The following is a 19,726-nucleotide window of genomic DNA, read 5'->3' as shown; positions in this document are numbered from 1 at the left end:
AATGCTGGTCCAGACCTGATTGCAGAAAGGTCAAGATTTGTCCCATAGAGTATTTCTTGGGGTTAAAGCCCCAAAAGGACCCATCTCTTAGGACCAAGCCTTTAACAGCCAAACTGTCAAAGCCTGTGACTGTGAAGCAGATTCCACAGAGAATCACCAAGGAGTCTGAGTTAATTTGATGCAATGGGAATCAGGAAAAGCAGAACAGTTTAAGCTGATCCCACAGAGTCAGCAAAGCATCTTGCTCAGTTTGTTGTTGAATCTGGAAGCCAGGAGGTCCAGATATGGTGTTTGTCACTGGCAACAGAAGTCTTGAAACAACTTTGGGTAAAGAGACCATTCTCCAGGATCCAGATTTTGTCAGAAATCCTCCCCACGGTTGTCCATGCCTGGGATGTGCACGATAGGCAGAGCTGGAACCTGAACTTCTATCTAAGACAACAGGGTTCTCTTGAGCTGTGAAACTTCCTGTTCCATCCTGATAATTGATGTGTGCCCCTGCTGTGGTATTGTCCAATTGAATTTGAATGGGATAACCTTGCAGTTGACAGGTGCAGTGTTGAAGGGATAACTGTTTCACTCAAAGCTCAGTATGTTTGATTCTTGAACAAATTCCCTGCACCAAGAGGCTGTCAAGAACTCCTCCAAAGCCTGTCAGGCTGGCATTCATTGTAAGAATCTTCCAGATGAGTGAAAGGAAGGATTTCTCTAACTCCAGGGTTGAATTTGTGAGTCACCATGCAAGAGACAACTAAGCATTGGGTTTCAGACAAATTGGTGAATAGAAATACTATACTTTCTTACCTTCACAGCCAGAATGCAGCCAGAAATTGCAATGACCTGGAGTGGAATTGAGCATATGTGTCAGGGCAGGGCTGTGGAACGGACAGGTAGGCCTAGTGGTAGGGTAACGCACTGGCTGACGACAACCACCACCAACAGACTGAAGTCCCTCAGGGCGCGGAGTCTAAGTCCCAGGCTGCCCTTCACCAGGGCCCCTGATGGTGGGGATGGACTTGACGCAACCAGGGACCAGGTCGCGGCCCCCGAGACACCCCAGCTGCGGTAATGGCCGCCGCCAATGGCGTGTAGTTGGTGAGAATGACAATAGCGTAGTCAGACAAGCCGGGTCAATAACAACGGGACAAAACAGTACAGAACAGTAGACAGAGAATCACAGGTCACGGGCCGGGTTCAGCAACGGAAGGTCAGATCAAAGGGAAACGCAGAGAATGGTCTTAGTCACAAGCCGAGTCAGAATACCAGAAGAGTCACGAGCGTATACACAGAGCTGTAGCAAGACAAAGACACAAGACACAAGTGCAAAGAGCATGTGCAGATCCCAGGCTTATATGTACTCAGCCACACCCCTCTGGGGGATGGACCTCAGAGACCTGAAGGCATAAAAGATTCCCATCATGCTCAGCAGAAATCCAAGATGGATGCTAGCACATGGAGTAACATAACCTCTGGGAAAAGGTAGGACCTTGACAGTACCTCCTCCTCAAGGGCCCCTCCCCCTCCGCGGCTCAACAAAAGGTTTCCGAGGAAAGCGGGTATGAAACGCGCGGAGGAGGGCAGGAGCATGGACATCCGCGGAAGGAACCCAGGAACGCTCCTCGGGACCATAACCGCGCCAATGAACCAGGAACTGTAATCGGCCGCGCACCAATCGAGAGTCCAGGATCCGGCTCACCTCATACTCCTCATGACCGTCAACCCGAATGGGACGGGGCCGAGGCAGAGAGGTAGTGAAGCGATTGCAGATCAGAGGTTTCAACAGTGATACATGAAAGATATTGGAGATCCGCATCCCAGGTGGAAGGGCAAGGGCATAGGCCACCGGATTCACCTTGCGGAGAATGCGAAAAGGACCGACAAAACGGGGAGCTAGTTTGGGTGTGGGCACCCGAAGATTGAGGTTACGAGTAGACAACCACACCCGATCGCCGACCTGGTATGAAGGAGCGGGCAACCGTCTGCGATCAGCCTGGAACTTCTGACGCTGAGCCGAGTCCCTCAAAGCCCTCTGGATCTGCCCCCATGAAGAACGCAGGGCAGCAAGATGGTCCTCCACAGCCGGAATGTCCTGTGGTGAGAACCTCTCAGGTAATACCGCGGGTTGGTACCCATAGTTGGCCATGAAGGGGGACATCCCGGAGGAGGAGTTGACCGCTGAGTTCCTGGCAAACTCAGCCCAAGGCAGGAGATCGGCCCAATCGTCCTGATGGTCCGAGATATAACACCGAAGGAATTGTTCTAAGGCCTGATTGGAACGCTCCGCAGCCCCATTGGACTGCGGGTGGTAGGCTGAAGAAAAGGAGAGACTAATGCCCAACTGGGAGCAGAAGGCGCGCCAGAATCTGGACACGAACTGACTCCCGCGGTCCGAGACAATCACCTTGGGCAACCCATGCAGGCGAAAAATCTCCCTGGAAAAGACCGTGGCCAGTTCTTGCGCTGTTGGTAATTTCCTGAGTGGAATACAATGGCACATTTTGGAAAAACGATCGACGACCATGAGGATGACCGTATGGCCCCGAGACACAGGGAGGTCTACAATAAAGTCCATGCCCAGGTGTGACCAAGGACGCTCCCCATTGGGAATGGGTTGCAGAAGACCCATTGGAAGATGCCGTGGAGATTTATTCTGGGCACAGATCGAACATGCCGCTACATAAGAGGCGATGTCGGCACGGAGAGTTGGCCACCAGAACAACCGAGAGACGACCCAAGACAACTGGTTCCTCCCCGGATGCCCGGCAGTTTTGGAGTTATGGTAGGTACGCAGCAGACGGGTGCGCAACCCCTCGGGTACAAAACATCTACCCTCCGGTCTCTCGGGAGGAGCGTCAGTTTGAGCCGCCAAAATCTGCTCCCCAAGGGGAGAAGTCAGACTGGTACGAATGGCAGCCAGGATATGATCCGGAGGTATGACCGAGGTTGGCTCAGAGTCCTCCCTGGACAACTCAGAGTATTGCCGCGATAATGCATCAGCCCTGACATTCTTGGAACCAGGCAAATAGGAGACCACATAGTTGAACCGTGACAAGAACAAGGCCCATCTGGCTTGACGGGGTGTCAATCTTTTGGCCTCCGAAAGATAAGTCAGGTTCTTATGATCGGTAAGAATGAGGACCGGAACTGCGGAGCCCTCGAGCAGGTGCCTCCATTCCTTGAGAGCCAGAATGATTGCCAACAACTCCCTATCTCCAATCTGGTAGTTGCACTCTGCAGAGGAAAGCTTCCTGGAGTAGAACCCACAGGGAAGTAGGGGTCCATCGGGCGACCGACGTTGAGACAGGAGAGCGCCTACTCCTGTCTCGGATGCATCAACCTCAAGAACGAAGGGCAATCCAGGATTGGGATGAGACAGTATCGGAGCCGAAGCGAAGGCGGATTTCAGAGCCTCAAAAGCTACGATGGCCTCGGATGGCCACTCGTGAGGATTGCTGCCCTTCTTGGTTAGGTCTGAGAGAGGTTTTGCCAGCGTGGAGAAATTTCTGATGAATTTCCGATAGTAGTTGGCAAAACCCAAAAAGCGCTGAATGGGCCGAAGGCCATTGGGACGAGGCCACTGCAGAACTGCCGAAACCTTCTGAGGGTCCATGGAGAATCCCTCCGCAGAAATGATGTAGCCTAAAAAGGCAACTTGGGATCGATGGAATTCGCACTTCTCAAGTTTACAAAAAAGTTCGTTCTCACGTAATCGTTGCAGCACCTGCTTGACATCCTGGATATGGGACTCCATGGAGGCAGAGTAAACCAGGATGTCATCCAAGTAAACTACCACGCACTGCTGCAACAAGTCACGAAGGACATCATTTATGAATTCCTGAAAAACTGCGGGCGCGTTACACAACCCGAAGGGCATCACCAGGTATTCGTAGTGACCGGTTCTGGTGTTAAACGCGGTCTTCCACTCATCCCCCTGTTTGATCCGTACGAGGTTGTACGCCGCCCTAAGGTCAAGTTTGGTAAAGACTGTTGCCCCCTTAAGGCGGTCGAACAACTCAGTAATCAAGGGAATCGGGTAGGCATTCTTAGTGGTGATTCGATTGAGACCCCTATAATCGATGCAAGGCCTCAATTCACCACCCTTCTTCTTTACAAAGAAAAAGCCCGCTCCTGCTGGGGAAGTAGACTTACGAATGTGCCCCCGGGAAAGCGCATCCGCAACGTACTCCTCCATGGCCTTATTCTCCGCAACCGAGAGAGGATACACCCTGCCACGCGGAGGAGTGGCACCGGGTTGCAAGGATATGGCGCAGTCGTAAGGACGATGAGCAGGTAAGGCACCAGCGCGTACCTTATCAAACACGTCCTGGTACTCCCCATAATCAGTGGGCAACGCAGAGTCTGAGGAGGCACACAACACCTTAACCGGCCCACGGATGCACCCGGCCCCACACTGTGAAGACCACGAGAGAATCTCGGCAGTTTGCCAATTGAAGGTTGGATTGTGCATCTGGAGCCAGGGATACACCAAAACCACCGAATAGTGCGGAGAAGAAATCACCTGGAAACAGGCCAACTCCCTGTGAACAGCCCCAATAGCTACTTCAACTGGCATAGTCTCGTGGGTAACCTGCGGTGGTTGCAGGGGCCTGCCATCTATCGCCTCGAGAACCAATGGGGTAACTCGAGCCTGCAGGGGAATGGAGTGCTGGGCAGCAAACGAGCTGTCCATAAACAACCCGCCAGCCCCAGAATCTACCAACGCCTGGGCCGTCACCGAGCCCTCTGCCCAAGAGAGGACAACGGTGATCAGTGGCTTATCTCTGCGGAACGCCGGGGACGAGGAGACTCCACCCAAGATCTGTCCCCGACAGGATCTCAGGTGCGAGCGTTTCCCGGACGGACCGGACAGGACTGCCGAAAGTGCCCACCAAGACCACAGTACAGGCAGCGACCCTCCTGACGCCGAGCGGCTCGCTCTCCCTCGGAAAGGCGAGCAAACCCCAGCTGCATGGGCTCACCACCAGACAATCTATCCCCAGGAGGCGTGGGAGGAGAGGGAGGAATGGGTGGGATAGAAAACGCAGGTGCCAGTCGATTGGAAGGCCTCCGCAGGCGTTCCTTGAGTGAAGGCCTCTCCCTGAGCCTGTTATCAATCAGGATCAGGAAGGAAATTAGTGCTTCCAGCTCCACAGGCAATTCCTTGGCTGCGATCTCATCCTTCAATGCATCAGAAAGACCCTGAGAAAACGCAGCCACCAGAGCCTCATTGTTCCAACCCACCTCTGCTGCCAGGGTACGAAACTCTATGGCGTACTCGGCCACGGTCCGTGAACCCTGATGCATAGACATGAGCAGCTTGGCAGCCGAGGCGGAGCGAGCCGGTACATCGAATACCCTACGGAAGGCATCGACAAAACCGGAAAACTCGTGAATCACGGGGTCATTCCTCTCCCATAAGGGATTCGCCCAGGCCAAGGCCTTGTCTGAGAGTAGTGAGATGAGGAAACCCACCTTTGACCTCTCAGTCGGAAAAGCGTAGGGGATTAATTCAAAGTAAATCCCCACCTGGTTAAGGAACCCACGACACTGACTCGGCTCACCCCCAAAGCGCTGTGGAAGAGGGGCTGAACCGGTCATACCTCTGGACACCGCGGGTGCCGCATCAGCCGCGGCGGTAGGCACAGCAAGCGGAACAGCAGCGGGAGCGACCACCGGAGTGACAACCGGCCTAATAACACCAGGAGTAAGGTGCGCGGTGCGTGCCAGCAGAGTTTGCAACGCCTGAGCGAACTGATCCAACAGGAGATCCTGTTGATCCAGTCTGGCAACCAACATAGGAAGTGAAGGCGTACCTGCACCGTCAGGATTCATGGCACTTGTGTAATGTCAGGGCAGGGCTGTGGAACGGACAGGTAGGCCTAGTGGTAGGGTAACGCACTGGCTGACGACAACCACCACCAACAGACTGAAGTCCCTCAGGGCGCGGAGTCTAAGTCCCAGGCTGCCCTTCACCAGGGCCCCTGATGGTGGGGATGGACTTGACGCAACCAGGGACCAGGTCGCGGCCCCCGAGACACCCCAGCTGCGGTAATGGCCGCCGCCAATGGCGTGTAGTTGGTGAGAATGACAATAGCGTAGTCAGACAAGCCGGGTCAATAACAACGGGACAAAACAGTACAGAACAGTAGACAGAGAATCACAGGTCACGGGCCGGGTTCAGCAACGGAAGGTCAGATCAAAGGGAAACGCAGAGAATGGTCTTAGTCACAAGCCGAGTCAGAATACCAGAAGAGTCACGAGCGTATACACAGAGCTGTAGCAAGACAAAGACACAAGACACAAGTGCAAAGAGCATGTGCAGATCCCAGGCTTATATGTACTCAGCCACACCCCTCTGGGGGATGGACCTCAGAGACCTGAAGGCATAAAAGATTCCCATCATGCTCAGCAGAAATCCAAGATGGATGCTAGCACATGGAGTAACATAACCTCTGGGAAAAGGTAGGACCTTGACAATATGGAACTGCCTCAGAGGAGGCCACCCAAAAGCCCACAACTCCCATATATAAGCAGACAGTTGGACAGCTCCTGGATTGTAATTCCCAAACAGAGGAGCAGAAGGTTAGGAGTTTATCTTGCAAAAGAAGTAAAACTCTAGACTGAGTAGTATGTAGGAGAAAACCTAGATACTTTAACTGGTGAGTCAATTCTAACATCTGAAGGATCAGGATCCAACCGAACAGAGACAGAAGTTGGGCTAACATCTTGGTTGGCAGGAATGGATTCAGCACTGGTGGTGGGACTCTCCTGCCGTGTGGGCTGCAGTACCAGAGCTGACCAGCGGGTGCTCTCAGCACTGGTGGTGGGACTCTCCTGCCGTGTGGGCTGCAGTACCAGAGCTGACCAGCGGGTGCTCTCAGCACTGGTGGTGGGACTCTCCTGCCGTGTGGGCTGCAGTACCAGAGCTGACCAGCGGGTGCTCTTAGCAGCCAGAAGCTCACAATCAGCCAAACCTGGGGCTGATTACAGAAAGGTGTATATAAGGCATGACCAGGCCTGTGCTCTGTGCCTTGGTGTATGTCTCCCCATGAGCCCCTGTATCCTGTTCCTAGTTCCTGTGAGAAGATACCTTGTTGCCGACCCTGCCTGATTCTGATTCCTGTTGACCGTCTCCTGTTCTGACTACTGGCTCATCCCTGACCATCCTTCTGCCTGATCCTCTGTACTGCGCTGTCCGTGAGTTACTGAACCCGGCTTGTGACCTTGACCATTCTCTGCCTGCTCCTTTGATACCTTGCTGCCCGCACGTTGCTGACTTGGCCCGTCTGACCACGCTCACTACTCTGCCATCCATCCATCCTGCACGGATCCAGCTGTACCTGCACATACCTCTGGCGGATCCCTCTATCACTAGCAGGTGTACTCAGGGGCCGCGACCTGGTTCCTGTCTGCTCCAAGTCCATCCCCACCATCAGGGGCCCTGGTGAATAGCAGACTGGGACTTAGACTCCGCGCCCTGGGGAATCCTGTCCTGAGGACCGCTAGAGGTACCACCAGGCAGTCATTACAGAACCCTACGGCCGGCCTGACCATTCCACCTCTCCAGCCCTGACTACGCCTGTGTTCCTGCACCTCCTAAGATTAGTGGAAGGTTGGTTTGCGCACTGTGCGTTTATATTTATATATATCTGGGTGGCTAATAATAACCTGTATTATACTATACCTGAAACCTGTGTTTCCCTGTGTCAGTCCACACCTTTCTGGTCATTCCTTGATTCCTGACATTGGTGAATACTCAAGATGCACTGGACAGATAAAAGAGGCTACTAGTAATCTTGGGTGCTCACAGCAACATGCAGGTAGTGCATAGTGATGATCTGGAAAGATGATGACATGCAATAAGTATCCTTGATGTCCACAGAGGCCATAAAATCTCCCAGATAGAAGGTGACAATGAATAACCCAGTGGATTCCATGCAGAATTCTTGCAATCAAAAATATTTGATTGCATTTAGATCTAGAATAGAAGGGTGTATTCTACCTTTTGGTTTGGACCACTCAATGGGTTTGAGTAAAACACTGAAACCTTTTCTTCAATGCAACCACGGCAATGACTCCCTAGTTGAGGAGCTGCGCTAGAGAAGAATGAAGGTCTGTTATTTATTGTGGAGATGTTGGAAGGTTTGACAAAATTAAATGAGGCAGAGGCAGAAATTGAAATTCTAGCTTGGAGCCCCTGAACATCACATTCTTTATCCATGCATCCAAAATACTTTCAGTCCAGGTGGTCAGAAAGCCCAACAGATGCCCCACAACTTTGAGAAAGGACTTGGTCCTAGGCTTGGTGACTTAGGGGTTCTAAGAAGAGTCCTGAGTGGGAACTGAGTCCCAGACTTGGAATTAATTTTGAAGTCTGGGGGAAATGAATGGAGCTCTATTTAGCCTCAGAGGTAGAATGTTTCCCAGCTTGATAGTTGGGGTTCTTCTGCTGGGGCAAAAGGATGTTTTTTTCCTTCAGTAACATCCTTATTAAAGTTGTCCAATGAGGCACCTAAGAGGCATTCTACATCAAAGGACATGTGCTGTAAGTGTTTTTTGCATTATTCTGCAGACACAGGCTAAAGAGTTCTTGGCACATGGACAAACAGAAGGCACAATCTGGATGTGAAATGTGCAATATCAACAAGGCCATCAACACAGTAGTAAAGAGCAATAGACATGAGTTCCAATTGTTTTAAAAACAAGGGATCAGTTCAGGCCCTTTAGTCATATATTGTTCCATACCACAACGGTTTGGCAAATGGACATGACAGCAATAAGAGGTTGCATGGCAGGGCCAGACTGAGATTAGGAAGTGTTTTTAGTCTCTAGTAAACTGGGTCTTTAAAGACTGGGATGTTCTCAACAGGTACAGTTAGTGTTTTGCTAAGACAAGAAATGGTTGTCTACATTGGGCACAGCCCACTTGTTAACATACACCTCCACAACAAGGTTTTTATTAGCAACACACTTAGGAACAGAAAATAGCTTGTCAGGAGTAGACCAGTCACTATACAAAATAGGTTGCAATAATGCGTCCATAAGATCCGAAATGGAATTATTAAGGTTACTGTCAACATACTGAACTTCCTCAGGCACAAAGCCATCCAAAAATGATACATTGCACAGAAGTGGTTGCAGGCAAATTGGAGACAGACTCTGGGGGAGAAGGCACATGCTTATGGTCTCTGCATTGTGAATCAACTATTATGGGAGAGGTTTTGTTCATAAAATCTGACATAGCTGCAGAAAATTCCTTCCTGGTTAACTCAGAGGAGGGAGCCATGCTGGATAGAACTAGGGAAAACTCCAAGGCATGTGTAGACTTGAACAGGTAACTGTGGTCCAGGCTATCAGCATCAGGACCACTCCCTTTGTGCCTATGATCTGACATAATATAAGTGTATACCTAAGTGAAACTCCAAGAAAATATTAGTACTCACAAAATTGCTACAGAAGCAGGGGAGGTTATAAAGCAGGCTATGACTCTGTTAGGCAGCATCATGGAGAAACTCCATAAACCTTGCAATGATCACTAATAGAGCATTTACCTCCTGTTGAGAAGGCACGAAGGTAAGTAAGTCTATGTGCCTGACTGCATGTACACAACACATAACCACCAATGGTCATGCAACACAGGCCAGAGTGATGAAGTAATATTAACCAGGGCACATGCAACACATCCAAGGGTGACACAGTGCAGTTTTCCTAAAGTGGCAGCAACACATTCAAAAATGTTACAGCTCAAAATCTTCAGAACATTAACCCCATTGGTGTAACATACATCATTCCCCAAGAAGGGCAAAGCCCCAGTAACGTAGTGCAGTGGTAGTCTGAGGAGAGCCTTGTGGCAAACATACAGTAGCAGGATCCCTCATCCCTCAGGTGGAATCCCTCAGGTGGCATACTCCCAAGGAAATAATCAGGAATAGGAGAGTATTTCGTAAATCCTGATCTGTAAGGAGCTCTACACCTAGGTAGCACAGTACATTAAATGCTAAAAGAGGACCACAAGCTCAGCCGAGCGCCCAAAGATCACACTATAAGCAGGCTGAACATTTTCTTCATGTCTGGGTATGGCCTCCAAGGCACCACTAAGGATCAGTCAGTATGGAAAGCTGACATGTGAGCCCTGATAATTGCAGCTAATGAACAATCTTGATTGAAAAAAAGTCTTGACAAAAATGAAAACATTTTAAGTGAAGAAAACCAAAGACATCAATTTCTTCTAGGACACTAGTAATACAAACTGAAGCAAGATGAGAGTGATTATGCTGAGCTGACTAATAACTTTTTTGTTTTGCAGTGTCCAATTCTTCTCCAACCAGCAGTACAACCCAGTTGTCTCAGAATTCCTTCTGTTCTGTAAGGAGTAATTAAAAATGTGTTTTCAGACAGAATACTACGAAAATGTACAATGTACCAATGAAAAATTTGATTAAAGCAAAACTCCAGTTATTTTAACAAATGTAACTTTATTAATTCACTTCATGTCATTATAATCACCTAAATGATCCTGCAAAGTCTGATTGTCACAAGACATTTTTCAATTTGCTTTTATCAAGGTATGTGTGGTCATCATTAAAGGAATTATGTTGTGAGACAAACGGGAGGAAAGCCATGCAGAGCTCCTTCTACAAATTCCAGATGCTTGGCTGCTCTGGCTTTGATACTTGTTCCAGGTCAGAAAGCTTTGAAGTCAATGGTCAGAAGGGCAGAAAAGGAAGTAACATTTTCAGAAGGACATCAATAATGGCAGTCCCAGTATTAATCACTGGACAAGTGACTTAAAAGGCAAAATAATATAGATGGCCAGTAAATACATAATGCAGCTTACCAGTCCTTAGATGCACTGGCTGCATTACTTTCCTTGTTTTCTTTTATTCCCCTTTATTTTTATCTGGTAATACAGTGAATAACACACCTCCTGACTTTGGATGGCTATGCTTATTTCACTAAATCTTTGGAGGGGGCCTTGGTTGTCACCCAGGCTGGACGTTAAACATTTCTTCCTCTCTTCATTTAGTCTTCAGAAGAAAGATAACATTGTGTTTCCAGTTTAGCTCACAGAAACTAACAATGACACAGCATTTCTGGCAAGATTGACATGCATTTTTCTGTACTTGCTGAAAATGTTTTTTGTTCTTGAAAAAGAGAATGAATAGAGCCACCACATCTAGGGACTGGTAAACTGCAATATACAGGTACATCTCAATAAATTAGAATATCATCAAAAGGTTCATTTATTTCAGTAATTCAATTCAAAAAGTGAAACTCATATATTATATAAATTCTTTCAACACAGAGTGATATATTTCAAGCATTTCTTTCTTTTAATTTTGATGATTATGGCTTACAGCTAGTGAAAACCCAAAATTCAGTATCTCAAAAAATTAGAATATTGTGAAAAAGTTCAATATTGTAGACTCATGGGGGTTTATTTACTAAAGCTGGAGAGTCCAAAATCAGACTCCCTTCTGCATAGAAACCAATCAGCTTCCAGGTTTCATTGCCAAAGCTTCATTGAACAAGCTGAGGTTAGAAGCTGACTGGTTTCTATGCAGAAGGGAGTCTGATTTTGGCCTTTGCTTCACAATCCTCTCAAGGGTAACCACAGCCTTGAGAGGATTGTGAAGCAAAGGCCATTCAAGAAACTCCTTGGGAGATTCCCAAGGAGTGGATTACGGCTGGTGTCAGTGCTTCAAGAGCCACCGCAACACAGACATATCCAGGACATGGGCTACAACTGTCCCATTCCTTGTGTCAAGCCTCTCCTTAACCAGAGACAACGTGAGAGGTGTCCTACCTGGGCCAAGGATCTGGTCCAAAACCAGGCCTGGTCCAAAATCATCTTTGAAAGTTGAAAGTTAATTTAGCATTTTATTTGGAAATCAAGGTCCCAGAGTCTGGAGAAAGAGTGGAGAGGCACAGAATCCAAGTTACATGAGGTCCAGTGGGACGTTTCCACAGTCCCTGATGATTTGTGGAGCCATGTCATCTGCTGTTGTTGGTCCACTGTGTTTTATTAAGTCCAAAGTCAGCGCAGCCCTCTACCAGGAAATTTTGGGGAGCACTTCATGCTTCCCTCTGCTGACCAGCTGTATGGAGATGCTGATTTCATTTTCCAGCAGGACTTGGCATCTGCCCACACTGCCAAAAGTACCAATACCTGTTTTTTTGATCAAGGTATCACTGTGCTTGATTGGCCAGTAAACTCACCTGACCAAACCCCATACAGAATATGTAAGGTATTGTCAAGAGGAAGATGACACCAGACCCAACAATGCAGACAAGCTGAAGGCCGCTATCAAAGCAACCTGGGCTTCTATAACACCTCAGCAGTGCCACAGGCTGCTCGCCTACATGCAGCGCCACATTGATGCAGTAATTCTTGCAAAAGGAGCCCTGAATAAGTATTTAGTACTTACTATACTGTACATGGACATACTTTTCAGTGAGCCATCATTTCTGTATTAAAAATCCTTTTCCTATTGGTCCTAATTAATGTTCTAATTTTATGAGATACTGAAGTTTGGGTTTTCACTAGCTGTAAGCCATAATCATCAAAATTTAAAGAAAGAAATGTTTGAAATATATCATTGTGTAATGAGTCACTTTTTGAATTGAATTACTGAAATAAATTAACTTTTTGATGATATTCTGGGCAGCACAGTGGCTAAATGGTTAACACTTCCACCTGGCAATACTCGTGTTGTTGGTTCGAAACCCAACCATGGCACTACCTGCCTGGAGTTTGCATGTTCTCCCTGTGCCTGCGTGGGTTTACTCCGGGTACTCCGGCCCTAGTATATGTATGTATGAATGTGAGTTAGGGACCTTAGATTGTACGCCCCTTGAGGGTTAGGGACTAATGTGAATGTATAATATATATGTAAAGCGCTGCGCAAATTGACGGCACTATATAAGTACCTGAAATAAATAAAATAAATATTCTAATTTATTGTATTACATGTATGCAGTAGGGCATACATATCCTTTAAAATGTTACTAAACCCACAACAGTAAAATCAGTCTGTATATGCAGTAAAGAATGCTTGTTATACTCACTGTGGAACCTTAGAGGATAATCCTCTGCATTGTGTAAAATGGCCATTTAATCCTGTTTTCTCTGCCACTCCTCTTGTTCAAATGTCCACCTGATAAGACAGACTGAACCCATAGCCACATGCACATACTCAGTTTGGTGTGTATTGCTAGTGAGGTTTTTTTTTTTTTTTTTACTTTGGAGAGTGCATGTGATCAACACAGGGCCAATCAGCACTGTCCAGACAGAGGGTCAGGGGTTTTGCATCCTCCTAGAGCAGAAAGGAAATTCCTCCTACAAGCTTTAACCAGTGCTCAGCTAAAGTCACAAGACTGCTCTAACTGCTGATGAAAAAAGGTATTTAGCAGTTTATATTTACTAAAATAATACACTTCCATGTTCTGTGTACTGTGGGAGACCAGATATAGTGAATGCAGGGTCCTGGGTTTAGTAACACTTTAAAGTACACATGCACTTTGCCAACAATAGGCAAAATAAATTGTTTTCAAGGAAGAACAATAGGCAGGCTGACCTCAGATTCCCATGGTCTATCACCAAATTACCTGAGAAATACCTTAAACCTCTGGAGATAGGGAATGAGTGATGCTCCCCAGCATCCCAACCACAACCATGGGTGTCTGATCAGTCAATTTCTAGGTACAAATGCTGTCAAGGCATGTTGAGCCCTGTGCAGGTTTCAATATGAACGAATTAAAATTTGTACAGAGATTTTGGGGTGTTTAAGCAGAGAATTAAGGCAATTGAGGAGCGCAGGGAGGGTAAGTACAGTCAGTCAATGATTATTCCGAAAAAGCAAACCTCATATTAGCAAAAATACTTTTCCTAATATGAATAAAGGTAGAGGCTTCTGTTGGGCATCTAGAGTTTGTGTACCACACATAGATTCTCTTGGTTTGTCCTGGAAACCACTGCCACTAATAATGACATGGAGACATTGTTTTGGTGACAACTGTCTAAAAGGGGATTTACCCACACTTTGAGGAGATTTAGTCCCACATTCAATTGTGCCTATAAGACAGGAATTTAGGTAAAATCTGTCCAAGATGGCAACTAACTTAATAAACAAACAGCCCCTGCCAGTGGTTTTCCAAAATGATACAGCTTTATTTTTACTTCACTTTTACTTTTTACTTTATGTATTTAAGTATGTATGTATTGTTTGTAGGTACAGTAGGTATGTATATTGTGAACTATTGAGCCCTTTGATAAAATTAAAACTTTTATTTCATGGATATTTAGGACTTTCAGAAAGTAAACTTTTGGATGAGTTTTTATTTTGACATGCTTGTTAACTATATTACTGCTAAAGTTAATATTTTCTTTTGTAGTAAATACACGTAAACTGCTGAATTTACCCCTGATGGAAGTTGTTGAAGTTAATCCAGAGAATTACCCAAACTATAAGGTAAATCTATGACGCAGATTAACTGTGTGTGCATATATATTGTATTTATTTATATTGACAATAAAAATGTGTCTTTTTAAGGATTTTGTTTTTAAGACATCCTATATGGAGAAGATGTCCTATCATGAGACCTTATAGTATACATATCTCATGGAAAATTATGAATATTGTAAACAAAGGAATATGATTAGGATGCACCAACAAAGCAGACATCACAAACAGATGTATTCAATAAAACAGTGCAAAGTCCAGAAACCTATACCATCCACCCAGAATTTACATTTAAAAACCTACAAAAACTAGTTGTGTTTTCTGCATATGGTTCTCTTTTTGTTGAATATGTCTGCTTAAGTTGAATATGTTTGCTTAAGTTTATTTATTTTTTCTACTATTTCGTTTGTCTTTGTACCCAGAGTTTAATATACAGTTTTCACATAAAAGATATGACATGCATTACCATACATCCATATCAGGTTCCACCCACCAACAACTTAGCAGCTGCTGCACCTGTTGGCTAGGTGGATCCTGATGGGGAATGCTGAGAGACTGGTTTTCCATTAGGCCTGTCTTGTCTATGACAGTTAATGGCAGTGAATGGATTTCATAGCTGCTATTGGCCTGAATAGTAGCTATGGGATCTGCCTTTGCCATCCACTTTCTATCACAAGCAAATTTCCCCATCATCCTTTGTCCCACCTCATATCAGAACTCCTTGGCCATGTGCCTGTCTGTGTGACCAGTGCAGTGGCCAGGCAGTTTGCTAGCATTACTGAGATGCACTAAGGAAGAAGTGTCCAGATTTAACACTTCAACCTCAGTGCTGTTCTCCATGAGACAGAGTCATGCACCGGTTACTGACAAGCACATGAATCTGTCACAATCACCAACAATTGTGGTGCGGAACATAACAGGGTTCAAAAGAGTGCCTACAAGACGTTTTATGAAATCCAAGAAATGTGTTTATTTTCATCAAGAAAGTTATTGTCTTAAATTTGATTGTGTTCTTCTTAATAGATTTTTTTGGAAAGTAAATCAAAAAACAAGATGCTGAAGGCAAATTCCCTGTAAGTATTTAGAATGCCTAACAAGGAGTCTTTCAAAGTAGTATTTGTATCTAAATGGGCAACTTATACTTTCACAAAGCCAACAGATGATCTATTCTGTAACATTAAACATAATTGTATGGTACTCTAAACTTTATAATTGTTATCCATATTGTCAGATATTTGAACCTTGGCTTATTATGCATACAGCAACTTTTATTTTTTAGACTCAGTAAGCTGAAATATTGTAACCATATAACCTATTAGCATAGGCTGGTTAAACAGGTCTGGAAGGAAACTAAAGTTGTCCATTTTCAGTTCCTTTTGTTTCCAATGTAACGGGCAGGAGACGTTCAGGTTTTCCACTACCATGGGTTTGCGGTGAACCCTGTGGGTTTGAAATTTGAGGTTCATACAAATTTATGTGCAAGTTCATCTAGGCACCTTTTTGTTGACCATAATACATTACATGACCTTTCAATCATGGCCAGCAGGATTAGAAGGGGCTTTTGAATAAGCCAGCCTCCTGACTATAAAAAGAAGAACTCTGAGCAGCCTTAGTGTTCGTGTACTAGAAGCTACTGTAAGGAAGAGGATATGGAGGAATGACAAATTCCTTGTGGTTATATTAGGGTCAGTTAGGGAGCCGTGTTTTACCTCTAAATTCTAGCTCTCTGGGTTTATTTGCGGCATTTTTTTGTTCTTATTATTATGAGCCTTTTTAATTTTAGTTAATGGCAGCTTTCACTTGTAGCTGCTGTCAAATCCATATAATTTTTTTTTTAAATTGAGAGACATTTTCATAACCTGTTCAAATTTGCCAGTAGACATTTTTTAGCAAGCTGCTCTAGTGATAATACCTTCTCTAGTGATAATATTTTCTAGCTTCATTGGTCAAAGCAGGCTTAGTAGTACCTAATAAAAAAACAAGTATCACTGCTGAAACAACCTCAAAAATGCTTTTTTTGTAACTAGTTCCTGTCCGGGCCAATTCTGAATATTTCTTTCATACATGTAAAAATCAGCTTTTTTGTTGCTAGAAACTTACTTAGAACCCCCAAATATTATATATTTTTCAGTCAGAGACTAGGGATGCACCAATACCGATATCAGTATCGGTGCTGATATAGAGTATTTTCATGATTACTCGTAACAAAATACTCCCGAAACCTTAACCGATACTTTGCAATGTGCTTCGTGTTATTGGACACAAATTGCATCACAAAGATTAGCATGAAATTTGAACAGGAATGCAATTCCTGTCCAAATCGCATGGGGTTTCCCCAGTGCTCATGTGTGAAACCAGGCTTGTCAAAGCCCGAGTTCACTCAGGAGCGGTGCAGGAAACCTCCCTGCAGGGATCCTATGCTGAGTCTCAGTGGTAGAAGAGGAGAGAAAGAAGCGGAGATTTGAAATCCCCACCACTTTCTTTCTTCTCCTTGCAGCGATGATAGTTCGGGCTAGACAGCATCTGATTGGTCAGCACAGTCACATGCTTTCTCTCCTCTTCTACTACTGTGATTCAGCATGGGATGCCTGTAGGGAGGTTTCCCGCACCACTCCTGCAAGAACTCGGGCTATGACAAGCCTGTGTTCACACAGGAGCAGTGGGAAAACCGCATGCGATTTGGACAGCACTTGCATTCCTGTTCAAATTGCATGCTATTCTTTGCGGTGCAATTTGCATCCATTAACACAAATCGCATCACAGAGTATCAGTAATTGATATCGGTGAGTACTCGACCGAAAGTGTCGGTACTCTAACTCACTGATAAAAAAAAACGGCACTGGTGCATCCCTATCAGAGACCCTGGAGAATATTTTTTTAATTTTTTTTGTTTGGATCAACTTTATTGCTATCACAGGGATAAAAAAACATCCCTTGTGATAGCATGGGCCATGACAGGTCCTCTTTTTGGAGAGATCTGGGGTCTGTTAGATGTTGGGGAGTAAAGGATGTGAGGTCAGTAGGGCAGTGTACAGGGGGCCAGCAGGGTAGAGGATAGGGTCAGCAGTTTATAGGGCAGTCTACAGAGGCCAGTTTGTAAGACAGTGTACAGTGGGTTATTAGAGCAGAGGACAATGTGTAGCTGGACAGTGTGCAGGGGTCAGCAGGGGAGTGTACAAGAGTCAGTAAGGCACTGTACAGATGGTTAACAGAGCAGAGGACAAGGGTCAACAGAGCATATGACAGGTGTCAGCAGGGTGGAGAAAAGGAGTTTTTAGGTCAGCAGTGCAGAGGACAAGGGTCAGCAGGGCAGTGTAAAGGGGTCAGCAGAGAAGAGGACAGGGTTACTGCTGGCAGAGCACTCAGCAGATCTCCTCCCATCCCCTCACTGCAAACAGCCTGGGTATTCAAATCTCCTCCACCCCACACAGCACATAGCTGAGACCAGATTCCCTTACAGACACAGTATCCATCTGCACAGTGTGTAGCCGGCTACAGATTGAGACTGTCTGTAAGGAAATCTGATCTCAGCTATATGTTGTGAGGGGAGGAGATCTGTTGAGTGCCCTCATTTCATGTCTCAGCATAAATCTCTCCGCCTCAAAAGAAAAATAAAACAGCACCGATCAGCATGTTCATCCCCTAAGCAAAACTTCCCTCTGCAAGCCAACAGCACAATGCAATAATTCCCTCTCCTAATCCCAGTGCCCCCTCTCAACACAACTCTTTGCCACTCAGTCCCACCTCCCAGCTCACACCCCCAATTGCCCCTGAAAAAATGTCCCCTACCCCCAAACAATCACCCCTTCTAGCACACATCCTCTTTTCCTCAATTTTTCTATTCTAGCCCAAACCCTATGCCCAAAATCACCAGGAATCCTGACATCAGGATTTATATACAAAAAAGCGCATTTTACCGTGCGTTCCAGTGAGTGCGCAGTCTCCTTATACCTGACTGCACAAGCACCGAGTTCTAGATGAACACAGGATTCCTGTTCTCATTAACAGTCACTCTATGAACTATTCGTACTTATATTTATTTCATTTTAGTGATTTTTTTACTTTATGTACCTATTTTTAGCATTGCACTTTATTTATTTTGTCTGTTTGAGGTTTACTGGTTACCTTTAGTGCTTAGCGGCTTTTAAGTGTGCTCGCAACTATCTTTTGTTATATTAAACAGATGCATACATAGAAAAAACATGCATTGTTTAACTTACAGAAAACAAGCAAAATTAATAAACTTAATAAGGGCTCGGTTAACATTAGCCTTAAGTTGATAAATCCATCTACTTTTCAGTTTAAGTAAGCTTGTCAAAGTCTCCTCCTCTTTAATTTTTATGAATTTTATTTTAATTTGTTAGACATGCATTCCTTTTGATTTTTTTGTTGCTATTCTGTCTCTCAGTGTTACAATACACCTACCATTCGATTTTTAGACTGATCATTTCTTTGTGAGTGGGCAAACATTCAAAATCAGCAGGGGATCAAATACTTATTTCAGAGAGATCATTATTGCCAAAAAAGGGCTCTGTCTCACCCCTAAGTACAGGTTTGCAAATGATGGAGCACAAGTAGTGTCCATTGTAGTTCCCTGCATTGCAGGTAGTGGGAGCTCAAGAAAGTAAATGCAACATGAGTCAGCAGAAATTTAAGAATAGACAGCAAAACATATGGTGCTCTTGTTGAGCATTATCCCGCTCATTTAGAAAGGATCTAGCCCATCGTAGGCCTCAAGCATGAGGCCTTCAGTGGGTTAGAAAGATTCACCAAAATGTGGGGTATCCTGAACATATGAATGTAATGTAATTAGATATTGTCTAGGAAATAAATGTATTGCCTAATTATATCAGACAGGGAACCACAAACTGAAATTGATCTTCCAGGTGGGTTTGAAAGTGATTTATGTATCTTAGGAGGAGCACAATTGGTTGTTAGTGTGGGATTATCTACCCTAAAAAGGATACTTTCCAAATCAATAATACATTTATCTACTGTGAAATCAATAATACCAAATAGTTCACGTTTACATTTATCACAATTACTCAAAGTTCCAAATGTATTCCTCATAACTTTGGGACCCTCAGTTGCCTACTAAGCCTCCTTTTTCGTAGCATGTAAATATTTCAATATCATTTTCCTACATATTGTATATATGGGAATATACATTTCCCACTCTATAAGGGCCTCAATACCTCTCCTCTTGTGCAAATAAAATACCTGTAGATCAGGGAGGTCAAAGTGAAGTTAGAACTCTCAGTCTG

General features: G+C 45.2%; 1 protein-coding gene across 1 annotated transcript in view; it reads left to right on the top strand.

Annotated features, from left to right (window-relative positions):
* LOC149471981 (uncharacterized) overlaps window positions 1–19,726 on the top strand; it is a 344,746-nt gene that overhangs the window by 178,318 nt on the left and 146,702 nt on the right. The window contains exons 12-13 of the mRNA XM_089652739.1: window positions 14,395–14,471; window positions 15,486–15,535. Of these exons, the coding sequence (XP_089508865.1) occupies window positions 14,395–14,471; window positions 15,486–15,535 (127 nt within the window). The remainder of the gene's footprint in view (window positions 1–14,394; window positions 14,472–15,485; window positions 15,536–19,726) is intronic.

Source organism: Staurois parvus, unplaced genomic scaffold, assembly GCF_062004578.1.
Source record: "Staurois parvus isolate SC_StPar_1 unplaced genomic scaffold, SC_StPar_1.0 ptg000025l, whole genome shotgun sequence".
NCBI lineage: Eukaryota > Metazoa > Chordata > Amphibia > Anura > Ranidae > Staurois > Staurois parvus.
Note: the sequence above shows the minus strand (reverse complement) of the source record. Positions and strands in the feature narration are given on the sequence as shown.